Raw genomic sequence first — 19,465 nt, 5'->3', positions numbered from 1 at the left:
CCAAAAGGAGCATTTGGGGGACGGGGGACAAGGGGAGGAACCTGGGGTGATAAAGTTCAGAGGTTAGGTGGCAGGACTTCCAGTCCCAATATGGCAACCAGGGGGCGAGGCAGCTGTCAAGGGGCGGGGATACCCATGTCGCCCTTGACAGTTCACCAAAACTCATTAAGCGGCCCTCCAGCCAAAATAATTGCCCACCCCTAGAGTACAGTTCCAAAATATCAGCACAGAAAGAGTAGGAAAGCTTCAGCCAGAGACTATCAGAGTTTTCTTATATTTTGATGTGTAAACAAAAAAAGTCCAAAAGACTCCTGCTTGTTCTAAAACAAACAAAAGTTTATATTTTATAATTTATTATGTTTACAAATGTACATGTATGAAAAAGATATTTTTATCTTTGGGAGCTACAACCTTTCAGGCCAAAGTCAAGTAGTTATTTCAAGAATGACTCTCCCCACCCCCTTACCCAGGATATGCATATTTAGAAATTTCCAACATCTGTATTTTATACTAATTTAGTTCTTTTTAACTGTAGCCGAGATAAAGAATTAGTACTTTAAAACAATAACAACTACATGTTCCACTGTGATCCAGGAATTAGATAATCTGGCATGTTTGCTAAAGGGGTCTGTGTCTTGAGGCTTTTACAGGGCAGTATTAAAGCTCTGAGCCTTCTTATTATGCCAGTACCCAGAAGATTGCTTTAATGAGAAGTAAAGGGCCTTTTTCCAATTACAAGGGAATAACTGTATTAAGTTCCTGTGTTATGTCAACCTGCTTTGATTTGATTACTGCGAAAGAAATGGATTTATCTGTCAGTGTTACTTAATTAAGCTCTCTCATTGATGTTTTGCAGAGTAATATAGTGTAGTTTGCACATTTAAGTCTAAATACAACAAAAATTGGTTGAAAGCTAAGACAGGACCCCTGAAGATAATGTAGGTGAGTGATTGCTTGTCATGGTCAGACCAGAGCCCAAAACTTTTAACACAGGTGGAAAGTTTAAAATATAAGTGGTGTCTCAAGTTAGCACGTAGCGGTTAGCAAAGGGTTTTCAGTTAAAACGGGGAAGTAGGAAGCTGTATATTTGATACTCTTTTGCATTATGAAGTGGAGATATAATCTCTATTTTGTCCATACAGTCTGATATTGAATAGTGAACATGCATAAAAATGGGTAATCTCCCAATGCCGTCTATCCTTCCTTCTAGCTTCTCATACAAAAACTAATTCTCCTTGGGCAGATAGTCTTCTTCCCACAGAATCATCTCCTGTTTATCCTACCCTGGCAGTAGCCCTTCTCTCTATTACCAGTTATCTGGTATTTTGAGTGTCTGATAGTTCCAACCACCAGAAGGCATTAACAGTGAGGAGGTGGTTCTGCAGCAGTAGTGAGCTCAGCAGAGGACAGTATAGTGTTGATTCAGCTAACCATATAACACAGGACTGTCTAACTTTTCAGCATCTGGGGGCTGCATGCTGAACTAGGTTGCATCTGTAAGACCCCCAGCCTGCACACTGCGTGGTCTTCCATGTGCCCCTCCCTCCTTTTCCCCCCACCCCCCCGCCCAGGTTCCAGCTGCCATGTGGGTTCCCCTGACCCCTCAACCCAGTCCCCCAGGGATGGAAAGTGAAGAGCAGGGCAGGAGGAAGGGGAGCCCAGAGAACCTGGCTGCAGTAGCAGATGGAGAGGTGAAGGGAATAGTAGCTAGCAGGGATCCCTGGGGCCATAATTTAATCTCTTGTGGGCTGCATGTTGGACAGCCCTGATGAAAGTTAAGCACGTAAGTATCCCACTGGGATTGCTTAGCTGCTTAGGGCTATAGTGACATCTTAGGGGTTAAGTTACTGTTGCAACTATAGAGCCATGAGTTTGAACCTCATTCTGCACTTGTACTGAAGGCTATCCTCAGTTAATCCAGCTGCACATATATAGGTACCTGGTCATTGAAGCTTTGTAGTCAAAGAAGTCTGGATGTGATGCTGGCCCCATCACTTCTTCCTATGCCATTGGTGATAGAAACTGATGTGTCGTAACCAAATAGCTTGTTGGGGCTAGGTGATCCTTTTGATTTTGACTCAGATGCCTAACATAGATTTAAACAGGCATTTCCATGCTTTGTTGACAGAGCCATAGTAACAGAAGTCTTGTAGAACTGAGCACTTTTAATGCAAGACTCACGATCATTTTATGTACATGAATAAATATTAATCAAATTAAGCACCAGAAGTGGACTAAAAGTTAGATCACTGATGTCCGCTTGCACACAGGGCTGCTCCACCCCGATCAGTTTTCAAGATGGGGAGCTCAGCCCCTACAGTCATGTCTCTCCTTCTAGACCAGTGGTTCTTAACCTTTTGGGACTCAAGACACCCCTCCATAACTTTTCTGAACAGCATGGCACCCATTTCAAAAACAAATTTCACTAATTTTCTGACTACAGAAAAATAATAGAACAATTATTATCTTGGAAAGACCTCAGAAAGTGCACACCAGGGTAGAATGCTTCTGAAAATCTGGATTCTTTTTGGAAATCTTTGGGTGTCAGCTTGTGAATCATGTCTAGGGATTTGGACACGTAAGAGTGCTAATATTAAAAGCATCCTTAAAAGAAGCTTGTGGTACCTCATCTGGGAATCACTGCTCTAGGTCAGTGGCACTCAATCTTTTGGCCCAGGGCCAGTCTGTGGGGCTAATTGAGCGTTACACACGAGGATCAGGCCCCACGCTGCCTTGTCCTGGCCTTGTTCTGTCCTGTCTGGGTCTGTGCTTCACTGCCCCATCCTGATTAGCCTCGTGCCACCCTGCTTGGCATGGTGGCAGTGAATCTAGCATGCACAGCCATGCTATCCTGCCCATGGGGCTCTCTCTGGGTCTGGAAATTTGACAATAGGAAAGTGGTAGTTAGCTACAACTGCTCCCCCATCACCAATTTTTAGATCCATAAGGCGCCCTGCAAGATGGATAACATAGCTCTGAGGGCTGGATCTGGTCCACCGGCTGAGGGTTAAGGACCCCTACTTTGGACAATGAGTGGGGGAAAGGGGCTTCAAGACCCAGGATGCAGTTCTCAAATACTTATTGTACTCCGATAAACTGCCCAATGCTTCAGTATTTAGGCTCTTAGCTGTAATAAAAATAATTTAAAAATATGGAATGTATAGGTTTAAAAAATGAAAACCTTTCAAATTCTCTTCTCAGTATTATTCATTAGTCATTTAATGATCCCCTGACAGCCTGGATTTTTTGTTAGGAATCAGCTTTCTGATAGTGCACCCACTAAATAATATATCTTCATTTCAAAATTCTTGTATAAAGTTACTTCATAAGGATATTTCAGCTCCCTGGCTGATATTCATCAGAATTTTTTCATCAAGGAGCACACTGACTCTGCATGAAGTGCTGTCAAAGGTATAATGTGAACACACTGGTAAACAGAGAAATAGTGCTAGCTCCATTCAGTCATCCTGTGTTCTTGAACCCAAGTTTGGATCTGCAAAATGGGCCCTGTCATCCTTCCAGAGCTGCAAGGTCTTCAATAGTCTCTATGTTTATGCAAGACTTTACCCATAGGGATCAGATGGGTGGATCAGGGCCATGAAGCATGTCAAACTCTGGCCCTGACAGATCACAACACCTGTCAGAGGAATGAACACTAGCTCTATGTGCTCATAAAAGATGAGTCTACTCATGAGACAAATTTTCATATTCCACACCAGGTCAAGATTTCAGGTGTTTTTCAGTTGCTGTTTTACTTCAGACACATTGCAGTAATCTAGCCTTGAGCTTCCAAAAACCTGTCCAATAAATGGCAGAAGGGGGCAATCACAGCTCCCAAGCTAGATGTAGATAATTATTTTTTTAAAAGGGTGTTTCAGTCCCCTGTTGTCAGCTGGGGAGCAGCTATGGAATTTGAGAGCAGTTATGGAAACAATAGGAATAAACTGAATTTGTGGAAATTAGACGTAGACGATCAGTAGGAACTTCATTTACCTCTCTGGTCTTGTCTACTCAATATTATCTTCTGTGAACAAATTTGTCAGAGGTGTATTGTGACTGAACTAGTTTGCTCCCAGACTTTGGTTAGAAACTAAAGGTACCTATACACATGACAAACCTCTAATTAGCACATGTCAGAGCAGACTTGATTAAACAAGCTTGCTGTGAGTCTGCTGGAGCATGCTAATTAACACGTTGCAACAGCCTCCGTGTCACGTGTATTCAGCAGCCCCACATTTCAAAATGGCAGTGGAGGCGCTTTACCTAATGCTGTGGGAGTCGTTATAATTAAAGCACCCCCCCCCCCTCCACCCTGCAGGATGTGTATAGATACCCTAAGGGAGCAAAAAAATTATATAGGCTGGGTTTAGCAACCAGCAGTGTAGATTTGAATCCATCATGCCTGCCGTCATGCCATCCATAGATGGCAGAGCTGGCCATAATATTAGCCGGACTAATCATATGAGTAAAGCTATCCCTATGCATAAATGTTTGTAGAGATCAATCCCATATTTCCCAATATGCCTGGGGCAGAAACTGCGGCTTTAATACATCACTATTAGCACTATTGGGTAACAAATGCAAACAAACCTATTCAAAATACCATCTTTGTTTCACTTACAAGTTTACCCAGATTGATTGATTGATTGATTTATTTAGCCTTTTCATATAATACAGCCTGATTGATATATTTTAAAATAAATTTGAAGGTAAACGATCTGTTCTGTAGCTCTATTCTTGTTGGTGTTGTTTACAACGGTATCATTAATATTGGGATAGCATTTACCCTGTAATTTCATTTCTGGAGCTTTATAACTCAGTCATAAACACTTACTATAGGCTGAAATCTGGCATGCCTGGTAAGTAATCAGCTTATATTTCTATGTAATCTTAATTAGTATTTTGAAGCAGGAAAAAAAGAGAAATATTATAAATATAAAGTAGATGATGTACACAAGTTAGAGAAGTTTAGAGGGACAGAGATCTTTGGAGATATACATAATACATTTTTATCACCTAAGGGTTTTAATATGCATTTTGGATGGTTTAGTCCAGGGGTGCTCAACCTTTTGGCTCTGCTGGCTAGATGACTGAGATAATGCAGGTCTGTGGGTTGGATAGAGCCCTCCATACCAGAATTGGGCCCAGGAACCCAGCATCACTCTCTTCCACCTCTGCATGTTAGGATTGGTCCCCAAAGGCCTAGTACCTCTTCTTCCCACCCTGATATGCCAGGATTGGCCCTGGGGACCTGGTACTACCCTCCTACTGCTGAGATTGGGTGCTGGGGGCCTGACGCCATCCCTTCCCACTCCAGCACACTGAGATTGGGTCCTGGGGACTTGGTGCCACCCCCTGCAGGCCTCCTACACTGGGTGCTCTGGTACCCAGCATGGCTGCTACCTGGCCCTGTGTGCTGGGATCTCATGTCTGATTCATTGTACAGGGCTCTGATTTCCCCATGGTCTGGAAACTTGGTGGTAGAGTCAAGCAGTGCCACCACTCTCCTCCCACCAAATGTCAAGACCCATGGAGAACCCTGTGGGCAGATGACATAGTGCTGCAGAACAGATTTGGCCCTCATGCTGGAGGATGAGCACCCCTGGTCTAGTCAAGTAGTAGTATGATGGTCCATTAGCCTATCAAAGCTACTGAGAATATCTTTCTTAACTTCAGTGGGTTTTGAATCAGGCCCTAAAAGAGTTAATGATTACTTACATAACCCAACTGATTTAAAAAAAATCTGCCTGATTAACCAAATGGGATGGTTGATCTGATCTGTCAGGTAAATGATACACATTTTCTTTCTTTTTCTAGAGCTTAATTAAATATTTACCTGTGTGTGTCATCTGCTATTAACACTTTAATCTTTTATTAAGATAACAGGAGTTATACTATGGGAAAAGAATAAAATTAAACAAACAGTGTTTTTCAAGATAAAAATAGTTTCACAAAACCTTAATAGTCACACTGCCCCAAGTTTAGAGTTCTTATTATTCTCTGCTCCTCAACCACTTAACCCACCTAATTTAGAAGGACAGATGTCCTCTGATTTTATTTGTAAAATAAGCTAGGGGTGCACCAATAAAGTTTTTCTTGGCCAATACTGATAGCTGATTATTAACCAGCCATATCAGTTGATACTGATCTGGTAACCAAATTACAGGAATGCAGCCAGGCAGCATGGAGAGCAGCTCCCTGTAGAGGGGAAAGGACATGGGAAAGGGAAGAGATGGGTGGGGGCAGATCAAGGCCCTCATGGTGAAGGAGGGAGTGAGGTAGGGGCCAGGGGTTGGGGCTGGGAGTGTTGCCCAGTCAGGGCAATGAATGGGACCCGGAGCTGGGGCTGGGTGTGGGATGGAGCCATGGGTGGCTTGTTCAGGGGATCACTGTCCCATCACTTAATAATGGAAGCAGGGGTGCTTGAACTAAAAGTTCATTGAGTGGGCATTAGTTCAAGCACCCCTGCCACCATTTTTAAGTGTGGGGATGGTTTTAAGGAGGGCAGAAATGAGCAGAGCAAGGGCAGATGCGATTGCTGTCTGTGGGCTCAGGGCTCTCTGCTCACTGCTGCCTTTGCCCCAGGAACCCCACAGTGGCTACATGTCCCCTGCCTGTCCAACAACGGGAGGCACAACTCGCTGCCCTCACTGCTGCTGGGTGGGCAGGGGGTGTGCAACCAGTGTGGGGCTCCCAAGGGAAAGGCAGCAAGGTTGGGAGCCCTAAGCCCATAACAGATAGCCCACATTTGCCCTGTGCACAAATCTGGGGGTGGCATATGCCCCCCCCATGCCTCCCCTGGGGGGTGCGCAGTGGTGGGGACCCCCCCTATGCCTACTGGACCAGTTGCCCATGGCTCTATCCTGCTGTGCTGTCTTGCTCCAGGTCCCATGCACTGCCCTGGCAGAGCAGCGCCCCCAGCCCCAACCTGTACCCCACTGCCTCCCTCAACATGGGGGCCTTGATCTGCCCCTCTCAATCTCCTTCCCTCCCCCACAGCTGTTCCCCTCCACAGACTTACCTGCAGCAACCTGCTCTCCACGCTGCCCAGCTGCATTCCTGGTCACGTGCATGCCTGCAGCCAGGCACATGCACATGGCGTCTGGGGGCCCAGCCAGAAGGCATAATTAATTATATTTTTCAGTGAACATTATCAGCTATACTGGCCAAAAAAACTCAATAGCTAATAACGTAAATTTGCCTTTTAATAGTGCTGATCCAACATGCAACCAATATATTGGTGCACCTCTAAAATATACACACATATATATTTATTGTAATGCTCTGATAAAATTCTTCTAGCTATCCATACCAAAGATGTCTTTTTGTCCCATTAGATTAAAAGCTACTGTTTGTACTCAACAGATATCAAGCAATAATATTAAAAATAAATTAAAAACCGTAAGGAATGGGAGGAAGAATAATACTGAAAATATTATAGTGTCATATGAGCCAACTTTATATTCTCACCTAGAATACTGTGCTTCTCATTAGACTAGATAGTTTCTGTCTTGCAACATGCAAGTTCTTTAAATATGGCTTACAGAAAGGTTTTAATATTAATAGTGCCTAATCAAGCATTCCAAAGTCAGGTCCTTGCAGAAGTTAAGGGTTCTCTTGTAGCATTAACTCAGCCATGGTGTAGGATATTCTATCCATGAATCAGGCTCTAAACAGGTTTGGGCATACATCAGCTCCTTCTGGAAAAATAGGCCACAGCTCATTGACTCTGAAAGCCAGTTCTCTGAGTTTTCATCTGTTTAGACTTGCATCAAGTTGAACATATGACCCGGGAATGTCAGAACAGGGGTCCACAAGAAAAATAATAATACAATTAGATTTGGTGAAATGTAATACTTCATAAAACATGTTATGGAATTTGTCATTCTGGCCCCAGTCCAGTAAAATACTTAGGTATGTACTTAACCCTAAGCACCGGTAGTAACATAATGAGGGGTGGGCAACTGGGGTGCCATCCCTGGGCACCTACTTAGAGGGGGTGCAAGAATGGCAGCCACTATCACTGCTGACCCAGTCCCTGATGCCATCCCTGCCACTGCTGCCTCCGAGGGTCCAGACCCTAGTTGTTACAGCTCTGAGCATCTGAAAAGTCCCTCTGATTTGACTGAATACCATAAATTAATGTGATGTCAGTGGAACTACTTGCATGCTGAAATGTAAAGTCGTGCCAAAGTGATTTGCTGATTCGGTCTCTTGTTTGTTCATTACCTTTTTTGTTAACTGAAATATCTGGGGGAGAATTTCATGAGGACAGAAGCTATACAGACTTACCTTAGCCTACTTCAGTGCCCCACGTAGAAAGAAATGCATTCAGCCTTAAATAGCAGCTTTAAAGAGCAGACTTAAGGGACTTCAGACTCTTCTCTTGGGCCTTGATGAAACTTCAGAACTAGCATGACCTGCCCTGAGGCACATACTACACTGTCTTTGACTATCCATGAGGGACATCTGTTTACAATTGGGATAACTTTTGAAGAGCTGTTGTGCTTCTCCTTCTCTCAGACTCCCTATCTAAACTGTTGTAAAATTTCAGTAGGAAAAAAGAGAATACAATTTGAACAGTGATAAAAGCTCATTATTAAAAACAACCCTTCTTACACTTGTAAAGGCTGAACAAAGAAAGAATAAATGGAAATATATTAATATCAGAAGGAGCAGCAAGAGAAACAGTAACATAAAAATACTATAAAACACACAAAAAATACCTACTTCTGAAACAGTTTCTGTAATCCTGTTTTGTCAAGGCATTTTATGTATTGATAAAATGGGCTAGAAAAAGTGATTTAGATCTAAGTTATACATCTAGTCAGTAGTAGTCACCTCTTGTTCTTAGAGAGAAGAAGAGAAGGCAGACACCACAACTCTTCAGCCCATGACTCTCTTAAGATGGAGATGACTCCTGAAGAGATGATGGTCTGGTTACAGACTGTGGTAGAGTTGAGCCCGGTACCTTCCCACGGTTCCTGTCACAGGTCGATGCCAAGGGTGGTCTCCAAACCTGGTGCTCATTGTGATCAGCTGGGGTTATCCAGCCCCTCAGCACCTTACTAATGTCCTAGAGCATCTATATTGCAAACCTTTCTTCTGTCAGCCTCGGCTGCTGGCCCTAACCACTGCCATATGGTATAGCAATGGCATATGCTCAGAGCAAATGGTATAGGTCCTCACATTCTGAATAAGGGTGTCACCTGTGGGTACTGTTTTCTCTCCAGGTGAATAATGACCATGGGCCATTATAGTGCTATAGTATTGGAAAACCCTAACCAGAACTGGGACCGGTCAGCAGGGACCATCTGTCAAGCCTCCCTTGGGCTCGAAGTGAGGCTCATGGCTCACATAGGGCATTTAGCAATGATGGTCATTTGGGCTAGCAGTGCATCAGGGCCAAGAGCCTCTATGGCATTACCTTAAGGCCATCAGGAAGCCCTGAGCTGGGGGGTGGTTCTGTTCAGTTCTTATGAGTGTTAAGTACTGATGGTCATTTGTGGAGGCGATGGTCAAGTCCCCTAGGCCTCTGCTGCTACCCTGTAAGGCCTGCAATCTGAAATGGATTTAATGGATGCTGGAGCCAAGGGTGGTGCCATCTAGCTTATCTTGGGTGTTAGGCACTATGGTTATTTGAGGGGGTTATGCCCCCCCCTTAGGGCTGTCCATATAGTTTGCCTCTGTAGCTGTGCCTCTGGGGTGCTTCTCCAGCTCATTGCATGGGATCAGCACATTGGCCATTCAAGGGATTTATGGTCTGCTTTGGTCATTGTTCCCCTCTTAAGGCTTATGGGATGGATAGACTCAACAGAAACTGAGCTTGAAGTGGTGCTGACTAGCTTGATGGATCACTATTTGTTAAGAACCCTGCCTGTTTTCCAGAGCTTCAGGTTTCACCTCCAAGGGCAACTATCCGCCATTGTGCTGTTTTTCTCTATCCTGTCATTTCATATCCAAGTTGCCCCCTCCCCCTTCTCTGCAGCTGGACAGTCTTGCATGCAGTTGGCAAATGGCTGAAAATGGATTCATGGCAGTTGTCATTGGACGTCTGTCTCAGGTTGCATGGGCCACCTGGGGCTTTGGTCCCTAATAATCTGAAACAGGTACCCATCCGGGGTCATCTTAATTAGACTGCACTGCTTTTTAGGATATATACTATACACTATATCCTGCCTTCAGCGTGTTGCTATTGCCCCTGATAGAGGAGGCAAAGATATCTAAGTAGTGATGCACATTGTTGAACGTAGCATTCAAAGGCAATGGAAAGGTTCCCAATAACTGCGATGGACTTTGGATCAGGCAGCAAGAGAATTCAAGAAAGCACTCAAATACATGCTTAATTTTAAGGAAGAGCTTAACTTCCATTGGCTATGAGTACATACTTATGTTTTCATGAACTGAGGCCTAAACAAGGATCAATATAGGAATATTTACCTTAAAAATGTTTTTTATATTAGTTTCTGGTATTTGTCTGCTTTATCATATTTTATTTTGATATGTATTTTGTGCGCAGGGTTTTATACAACTTTAGCTAGTACATTCCAGTTACTTTAAATCTCATGAAACACTGAGCCACTGAAGTAATTTTTATGTTCAAACCTCTGGTTCCTGAGGGTCCAGTTCATTTCTGCTGTGAATTTAAATGAGTTAATTTAAGCAGTGGGGTAAAAAGCCACTATCATCGTAGTAGCCCCGTGCCTGATTCTTAATTAAAGGCAACAGGAGATTAATTTGAAACATTAATTTAAAAGTGCCTATACAAAAGGAAAGAATTATTGCAATAAAGCCTAAAGAACTTTTTTGTCCCTAGATGTAGAAGACAGAACTAGCTCAGGGTCCTGGGGGAATGGAGGACATCCTAGTCCATCCAGGGTAAGTATATCTAATCTTTTTCCCGAACCAGACTTCCTGCATATGTAAATTTGCAATCTCAAATGCAAGTTTTGCAACTGATTGTGTGGAAAAATGTTCATGCCAAGCTGGCTCCAGACCGACTTCTCTTCAAAACTGCTTTTTTTACATTCTTATCTGATCCTGTGATTGAATCTAACACCTACTCCACTCCTGCTAACAGGTAGCAGGAATATTCATCATCCATTTTGTCTTGCTAGGCTGCATCAGCTATTCATCCAACAAGAGTGTGTTATCTCAGTATTGTAAGAGGTATTTGTTGTTATTAACCTGTTACTACATTTGCTATAGTTTGAATGCAGGGAGAGGTTAGGTCTCATGGACACAGCATATTTGCTTGCCAAATATTAACTGCATAGCTTCAGGAAACACTTGTATACTAAAAAGTGCTCCTTTCAGATCCTGCCACACTTAGGAAGAGTGAATGACATCTTACTTGGGTAATCCAGCTGAAATCAATGGGACTAGTTGAAGGAAAGTTACTTTTCCTTTGAATATGCAAAGATTCCCAGTGGTGCCAAAATCTCAACCCACAATCATTGCTTCCTCCCACTTTGACCATTTACATAATCATTATACTCCACACCTCCCTTCAGATCAGCAGTGCCTAACTGGACGTTCTGCTCAATCTCAGTTAAAAGGGCTCAAAACAAGACAGCACAAGTACCAATGTAAACCAGTCAGGCTCACTGGGTTTGGAAACATGCCATTAATGACCCATAACTGACTACATTTTTGAGGCTTAGGGGAATTTTTAACATTTTGGGGCCAGCTTTTAATAGTTATAGGCTTACATTCATCACATAAAATATGTCCATGCACGTATCTGTATCAATAAACTGTACAACTGTGCATACTTAGTTTTCATTCCTATTTACACAGTCTGTGAATACAAATGCAAGTGCCCACACTATTACCTATTAGTCTGTGAGTGTGTTTTTAGAATCATCGAATAGCCGAGTTGAAAGGGACCCTGCTCAAAGCAGGATCTTGATTTATCCATCCCAGTTAAGTATCTGTCCAATCTGTCTCTAGAGAGACCTCCAAACTTTCCCCTCACAAGGGTTACAGTACGATACCCAAAGTATAAAAGTTAGTACTCTTCATAGGGCTGCAAGTATCTGCTTCCACTGTTGCTTGACACTGCTAATTTTAACCTTCAAGACTAAGATCTTCGGGTTTACCAATAACTGTTTTCAGGCTTTGCTACAGCTGTCAGTTTTCACATTCTAGTGCATTATGTGGATGGGAAGAGGAAATCTTTTCTGTTCTTCATGTGATAATTCTCATATTGACAGTAAGTTAGGTCCTAATTGTCAGGGTAGTAACTCAATTATTGTTTATCACTGAGAATTATTTAGATTCACTGTCTTTGTTGTGATACTTAAACAGCTGCAGTACAACGAAATTCAGTGGTTTTGACCATGTGTCTGTGAAAGCCGAGTCTAGAGTTGCTGTGACTCTCGGGAGTCAATTTTCATTTATTTGAAGACTAAGAAATATAATTTTCTAGTATTAGCATTCATGTCTTAGTCTGAAGTCAGTGAGACTCCTCTCTTAAGTGAGTGCTCATGAGTTCAAGTAACCCTATCTCAAAGAAGGCCTAGTTCTACACTTTTTAATTAATCAAACCTCCTATTAATCACAAAAACTTTGAGGCTGTGCTGTGCAATTACAGAGTCACGGGCTTAGTATCATTCTTGGAATTGGGCTGAGAGAGCACAAGTATATACTTCAGTATCAAAATTGCTTTTGCTTATATTTTGCAAATGCATAATGGACAATTATGCCAGGCAAAAAGGGTCTTTCCCTTTATTTATGGCTTTAAACTGTTTACATTGCTTTTAAATTGTTTTCTAATGAATGTTAACATCAGGGCTTGCAAGTGTTGCCGGCTGAGGTTCAGTGCCCCAAAGTAGCTGTCTAGTGAGGTGAAAGGCAGCTTTATTGTTCAGACACAGGCCATCTTTTTTTCCTGTGGGCAGACTCTGCCCTTTGGCTAACATTATGCCAAGTGACACTTCGAAGTAAATTTACTTAGTCTTGTATTACACTGCAGCCATCTGAGCAGAATGATTTTTTCCCCCGATTTACTACATACCAGGATAGAATTTCAGCTTAACCCATAGAAGAGGAAAAGCCAATCACTTTTTCTTATTGCGCCTTGTTTAGCAGCCATTACATCATTACTTCACACACATCTGTGAGGGTTTTTTTTTTCCTTGACACTTGTATTGCTTTTAGGGAAAAGATGTTTTGAAAAGTAACCTCTAAATTTGCACACACAATTATTTATGCATGCAAAAACTTGAATGTGAGTGTACAATGAGATGCCATAAAGAAATGAGCATAAGCCTGAGAGGAAGGCTTGAGTTTTAATCAGGGCTCTGCATTAATTTTCTGGGTGTGTTATGCAAATAACTTAACCTCCATGTGTCTCAGTTTCCCTTTCTGCAAAATGAAGATGAAATTTCCATTTCTTACCACAGTCTGAGAAAAATTCTTAGCAATAATTGAAGATGTAAAGTGCTATAGGTGGACTGATTCTTGTTAATTTTTTGATTCAGTCTGAGATTTTGAATACATAACATGTGCATCCTGATCCTGCCAAGGTTTATGCACTTTGTGCTCAATTTTATGCACTGTAATTAGTGCTGTTGCTTTCAGTGGAAGTTCTCCCAATATATCCAAGTGTAAGACTTGGTGGCAGAAGGGAAGGGGTCGGACACACTCCTCTGTGGGTTACACAAGCAAGTGCACAAATCCTTGCAGAGGTCTTGCTCCTTAGTGGAAATAGCATTACAGACCCAAACACTGTGGAAGTAGAAAGACCAACAGTGTTATAGGGAAGGTTCTTGACCACTTACACCAGTGGTGTTCAACATACTGCCTGTGCCCCAGATTGACCCATGAAGCCCATGTCAATAGCCCATCCCCTAACACCATGTCCTTGAGCATAAATGTCACGTCAGTGCGGCTCCTGCCAGAGCTTTACATGTGCAATGAGCTACATGAGCTCACTGGCATGTCAGCTCAGGCTCTGGCTGAGCCATCACTTTAGTGCAGCGGGGGAAAAAAAAGGGACAGTAGCTCTGGCCAGAGCCCATGCCAACAACTGGTGAGTTCTGAAAACTCAGCGCATGTACAGAGCTCTGGCAGTTCTTTACTATACGGCCTTTTGCCCATTTCTGATTTTAAGGTTTGGCCTGCTTGAAAAAAAGGTTGAACTCAACTGACTTACACAACTCCAGCTCCAAGGCTCAGTTACCAGGAGAGGTGTTTCCAAAAAACAAATGTTAATTACTAATAACATTTAAATTTGCTACCTGGGCAGCTCCAGCAGAACCAATTAAAGGAGGCAAGAAACTGAATGTTTTTTTCATTATTCACTCTTTAGGACTGAGGGTAACAGGTAGGAACTATGTTAAACTCATAGAAAATGCCTTCACTACATTTGTAAACCCTTTTTTTTTGTTAACAGAACTATGGAGATGGGACTCACTATGATCACATGGCAAGCAGGGACCTGGGGTCACATGACAATCTTTCTCCTCCTTTTGTCAATTCCAGAATACAAAGTAAGAAATTCAATTTCCTAACTTACTTTTTAAAAAGTAGAATAAAAAGGAGGTACAATGTTGTGGTTTTCTGTTCCAGTCCCTTTTTTTTGGAGTTTTTGTTGTACAAAGTCCTTGAGCTATGCCATATTTAGGGAAATATACACCAGTGCCATTTACTGAATATAACACATTTTCTTCACATAAGAACAATTTGATGTTTGAAGTGGTGACTGTTCTGGGTTTTTTTTTTAAACAGAGGTAAATGGTCTTTTCCTGAAGCTTAACTGTTTTCTTTAAATATGTGATCCCTTAGGAAAGCAAATGACAATGTTTTATGAATTCCAGGTATAAAAAGGCTTCCTGAATGTATTGCAAATAACTGTTCATTAAAGGGGACAGAGAGCTTAAACATTTCCTTTCTTTGGACCATAATGGATCTTTGCCTTTGGGGACCTGTAGAATCTGTGGCTGCCAACTTCTGGTTTTAAGATGGGGTGCTTGAAACGTGCGTTTATTTGGACAAACTATATTTAGTCCATGGCATCTGGTAAATGAACCCCTACAGTTTGGAAAAGTTTGGGGATCCCTGAATTATCAGTTTAACGAGATGTATATAGATGCAGTTTAGCAGCAATAAGCATAGTAATATAAAGGGTAAAATTATTTGCAAGTAAATGATAGCTACCTTCTTTAATCCTAGTTGATAAATGAGCTTGGTTAAAGTAAATATATGATGAAAAAATATTAGTAATCTTTCCACTTGGCCAAGATCACACCCTTTACTGTGGTTGTCAATGAACTAACTGAAAAGCCTTGCTTTAAACAATTGAACCGTAGCCAAAGAAAACAGTGCTGTAACTATGATATATCATTCTTCAACTCCTAAAATATGTCTTGTCTTTTAATATTAAGAAATATTTGTGAGTTGTTCAACATATGGGACAGTGTTGGAGCTTGTATTCATTTGTATATATTCATATACAAAACACGCTTAAAACAATTTCAAGGGGCTGTCTTCAGCCAAACAAAACATGGACATTTCGACACTCCCTTTTAAATGCACGCCATTGGATTTAGATAGTGCAAAGAGATACTTTGCAAATAGCTGCACACTTCTTTGAAACCCACTGGCTGAGTGACGCTTTCAAGTTTAACCTTTTAATTTGAATCTTTAAAACATAAACATATCTCTCTTTCCCCTCTGCCCCTGGCTTACAAAAAGAAAAGAAAAACCCCACTCTAGACTTTGATTGTTTTTGCCAAGTTTGGGGAAAATGCTGCCGTCCCTTGATTCAAAAAGGAATCATTACAATAAAGTACTTTTGTAAGCACATTTTTAAGAATAAAAACAACATCTCTGATTAGTATTTTCTGAAAAACAAACACAGTTTTCTAAAATCCTGGCATGTGAGTATCAAAGTCAAAGGGAGTTGCTCTACCACAGCTAACAGAGTAATCAGCCCCTTGAGTTTTTTAAAAAACTAGCAATCCTTTTCAATTCAAGATGTCTATCAGCACTTGGTTTGAAACGGTCAACATGCTGAAAGGTCCCGGAAGTGGTATTTTTCTGCAGCCTCCTTAAATTGCTGTGCGTGTTTATATTCGTTGAAAAATAAATTCAGCTGGAAATAAGAATACTGATATTTCTTCATGTGTAGATTATTAGATGTACCCGAACATGAGAAAGCGACTATGAACTTCAGGCAAGTGTGTTGTTGTGAAATAATTCTTGCCTGATGCTGGAACTAATCAGCTCACTCCTGCCGTCTGAAGTATTTTGTAACCTTAATTTAAAATCCTTCTCTGTTAATTAGAGCAAACCCCTTTTAACTTATTTCTGTTTAGGCAGTAAAAGTCAAGGAAACCATACTATTTTATTTCCTCAGTTCCTTTCAGCTCCTAAGGCCTCGACTGTATCCTGCTTATTCAGGTGTGCAAGGGGAGAAAGAGCAGAAGATATCACAACAAGGCTGCATGTGCCCCCATGCAGAGGCAGGATATAATCTCATTAGGGAGTGGAGATCGTGCTCGCTGTTAGCAGCCACCTAAAATGGGAGAGAGAGGAGGAGTGGATGGTGGCACTGGTTTTCTACCTCTGGTGACACCTGGCAGCTGGTCAGGCTCATGAGGGAACATATGCTGTACCTCTTACAAGACTGAAAAGGCTGTTCCTGTGGTATGCACTTCCCAGGAGGTCCCCAGGGTCAGACTGCATTTCTCCTGGAGCTTCTGGCATAACTCTTGTACACCCCCAACACTGGTTATAACAGAAGCAAATCCTAAATGTGGAAACCAAGGCCATCTGCTGTACTATGCTAAGGAATGTTACAATGTCTGTGAGTCTCCCACTGTTTCTAATGAAAGTGTTGTTCTGTCAGATAAGCTGTCTGGTCAAATACACGGCCATTTATTGTTTTGAGAGCATTACATTTTCCACCTCAAGCAGATTTTTAGAAAGAAAAGAACTCTGTTTTGGAGTAGATGTTTTACCTGACATGAGCAAGACTCTTTGCAAGCTGAGACCAAGGCAGTATCCTGCTGAGTAGAAGAGCAGGGAACAGCTTACTAACCCTTTTTAAAAGCTAGGAGTTTCAAGGATGATCATTTTCAAATATGGATAAAGAATTCCTTGTGGGATGATACATTCTTTAGTACTTCTTGGAGGCACTGGTACTTGGATGTCTTCATCCCACTGAACTACCTCCTATCTTCTGTGTCTTGTGCAGCACTGGCCACTGATAACAACAACAATGTTAATGATAATGCTATTTATTAGCAGTGTGCGAAGCGGGCCCTATTCGATTCGGATTCAGCCTGAATCAGGGAGAGTGATTCGATTTGTTGATTTGGATCGCTGTCCCTGATTCGATTTGTCTGAATCCGAATCTGAAGATTCGATGCTGATTTGGAGAATCAGCGATTCGGCCATAGATGCAGCTTCAGATGTTTTTTCTACATACCTCGAGGTACCAGCGCAGCTTGTGAACGCTGCGATGCTGGGGCAGATGGAGTGTCCCACAGGAGTGCAGGGGGCCCTCCGCCTGCTCGGCAGCGAACCTGGAAGTGGACCCAGAAGTGGATCGATTCGGAGGGTCCTGATTCGATTCAGAGAGCTTAAAGGGTCCACTGATTCAATTCGGATTTGGAAATTTGGCCACTGAATCGGGCCGAATCTCCACTTAATCGAATCAGGGACCGAAGCTTCGCACAGCCCTACTATTTATCTCCCAAATACTGCCACATTGGGAACTGCTGTTAACCTGTGCTGATTATACTGTATTTGAGTTTTTAGATCTATTCTAGATAGTACAACTTAAATGAGGCACCTTATTATTTCTTCAGCAGACTCCATCCAGAGCTAAAATGGGAAGTTGCTTGCAATACACAGTTTATTGTTTTCCGTTTTCTTGTCCAGTCATCAGATTATCCAAAGAAAAGGTCCACAGAGATTCTAGTTGAGCTGTGTGTGCCTGAAGAGTCACACTATCATTTTATCCTCCTCCTCATCTTAATGTGAGCAAACAATACAGCTGAACAACCTAATTGTCAACCAATGTGAGCCAGTTTTACATTGGTGTAACTCTGCTGATGTCAGTGAAGTTAGCCCTGACAAAAGAATAAGGCCATAATAAATACTCTCTGAATCTACTAATGCATGAGAAATCAATCAGAATTCTCAAAACAATTGATCATAGCAATTTAATGTAGGACCAAGGGATGCTGATGTTGTGTTTCTGTGTCATTAAAGCAGGTGAAGGAGACCTCACCAATTTCTAGAGATGTGCATCCAAAATCAGGTTATATACAGCCTTAGACTGGTGCCACAAGCACAGGGAGAGAGAATACAAGAAACGTTCTCTCCTATTTCACACACAGTTCAGGGGCCAGATGCAATCCCAGTCATTCTCCCCTGAAAACACAAGGATGTTGACATCAGCATTAATCTAATTAAAACGAGCCAGGACATTCCTTCCCACCACTACACGAGACCACAGGGTTATGTTGTACAAAATGAGGCCTCTGGCATAAGCTTTTTCAAACGTCGTGCCTGAAAAAGCTTTTATAACCTTCCTTAATCTGGGGTTTTGGTTTATTGGTTCTTCCTGTGTGTGGCTAGTTTGTAGTCCTAACTCTCCAGAAAGAACAGTTTTTCAGGCAAAAAAGATTTGTTATAATTAGGCCTACGTGTTAAAGATGGTATCCAGTGAACCACACATATGCTGCGGTGCCAGGAAGGCTATACTAGCTCTGGGAAATTAGCAAAGCTAAATTTGTCATGTTGGGAAATTATTTTTTTCCCGTAGACTATTACTTCTAGATTCTCTATTTGTAGTGTCAGTCGTAATAATAAACGAGACCCTTTTTGTTGGTTTCATAGGTGTGAATGAACAATGCACATTTGGCCTGGTGAGAATGCAGACTGGGACTGGTAATAAATACTTCAGGGAGTGATTTCATTGCTGTAATTGTGTATCATTCCACACTGGTTGCTCAGTTTCCAGGTGCATTCTTTTGAACTGTTCTTATCCTACCTAAGATAGCTTGCTAGTACATTAAATCATTTACCAATATACAGTAACTTGTTTCTAAAACCCCTGTAGCTTAATGGAACATTTCACTGCAAGGATTAGATTGAGGTTTCAGGCAATGTTGAAGAAAGCTGCTGGCTTATGTGGTGACCTTTGAATCTCATCTGGGTTAGTGGTTGATATTTTGATTTGGTTACCGTGGTCATATTGTGACAGCTGCTGGTTCATTATAATTCAGTTCCTTTGCTCAGTTTGCCTACCAGGAATATTTAGGTTAGTGTTACTTCAAAGTGTTTCTAACTATTCTGAGTTTAATCTAGTACTATGTAAAAGGTGATGCATTAGGAATTCTTTCAATAACTGACAACAGACTGTAAGACAATGTTTTCAAGCAACAACACTTAGTTGTCGAGAGATAAGTTTTCTCTCTCTCTAACTGCTACAATAGATAACAATTCT

General features: G+C 41.8%; 1 protein-coding gene across 15 annotated transcripts in view; it reads left to right on the top strand.

Annotated features, from left to right (window-relative positions):
• TCF4 (transcription factor 4) overlaps positions 1-19,465 on the top strand; it is a 360,805-nt gene that overhangs the window by 93,486 nt on the left and 247,854 nt on the right. For all 15 annotated transcript variants that reach the window (XM_014517565.2, XM_025198159.1, XM_014517561.2 and 12 more), the window contains 2 exons: positions 10,817-10,878; positions 14,399-14,495. In XM_014517565.2, coding sequence (XP_014373051.1) covers positions 10,817-10,878; positions 14,399-14,495 — 159 coding nt within the window. The remainder of the gene's footprint in view (positions 1-10,816; positions 10,879-14,398; positions 14,496-19,465) is intronic.

This window comes from Alligator sinensis, unplaced genomic scaffold (genome assembly GCF_000455745.1).
Source record: "Alligator sinensis unplaced genomic scaffold, ASM45574v1 scaffold701_1, whole genome shotgun sequence".
In the NCBI taxonomy this organism is placed as follows: domain Eukaryota; kingdom Metazoa; phylum Chordata; order Crocodylia; family Alligatoridae; genus Alligator; species Alligator sinensis.
The sequence above is the reverse complement of the archived record's forward strand: the minus strand, read 5'-3'. Positions and strand labels throughout refer to the sequence as shown.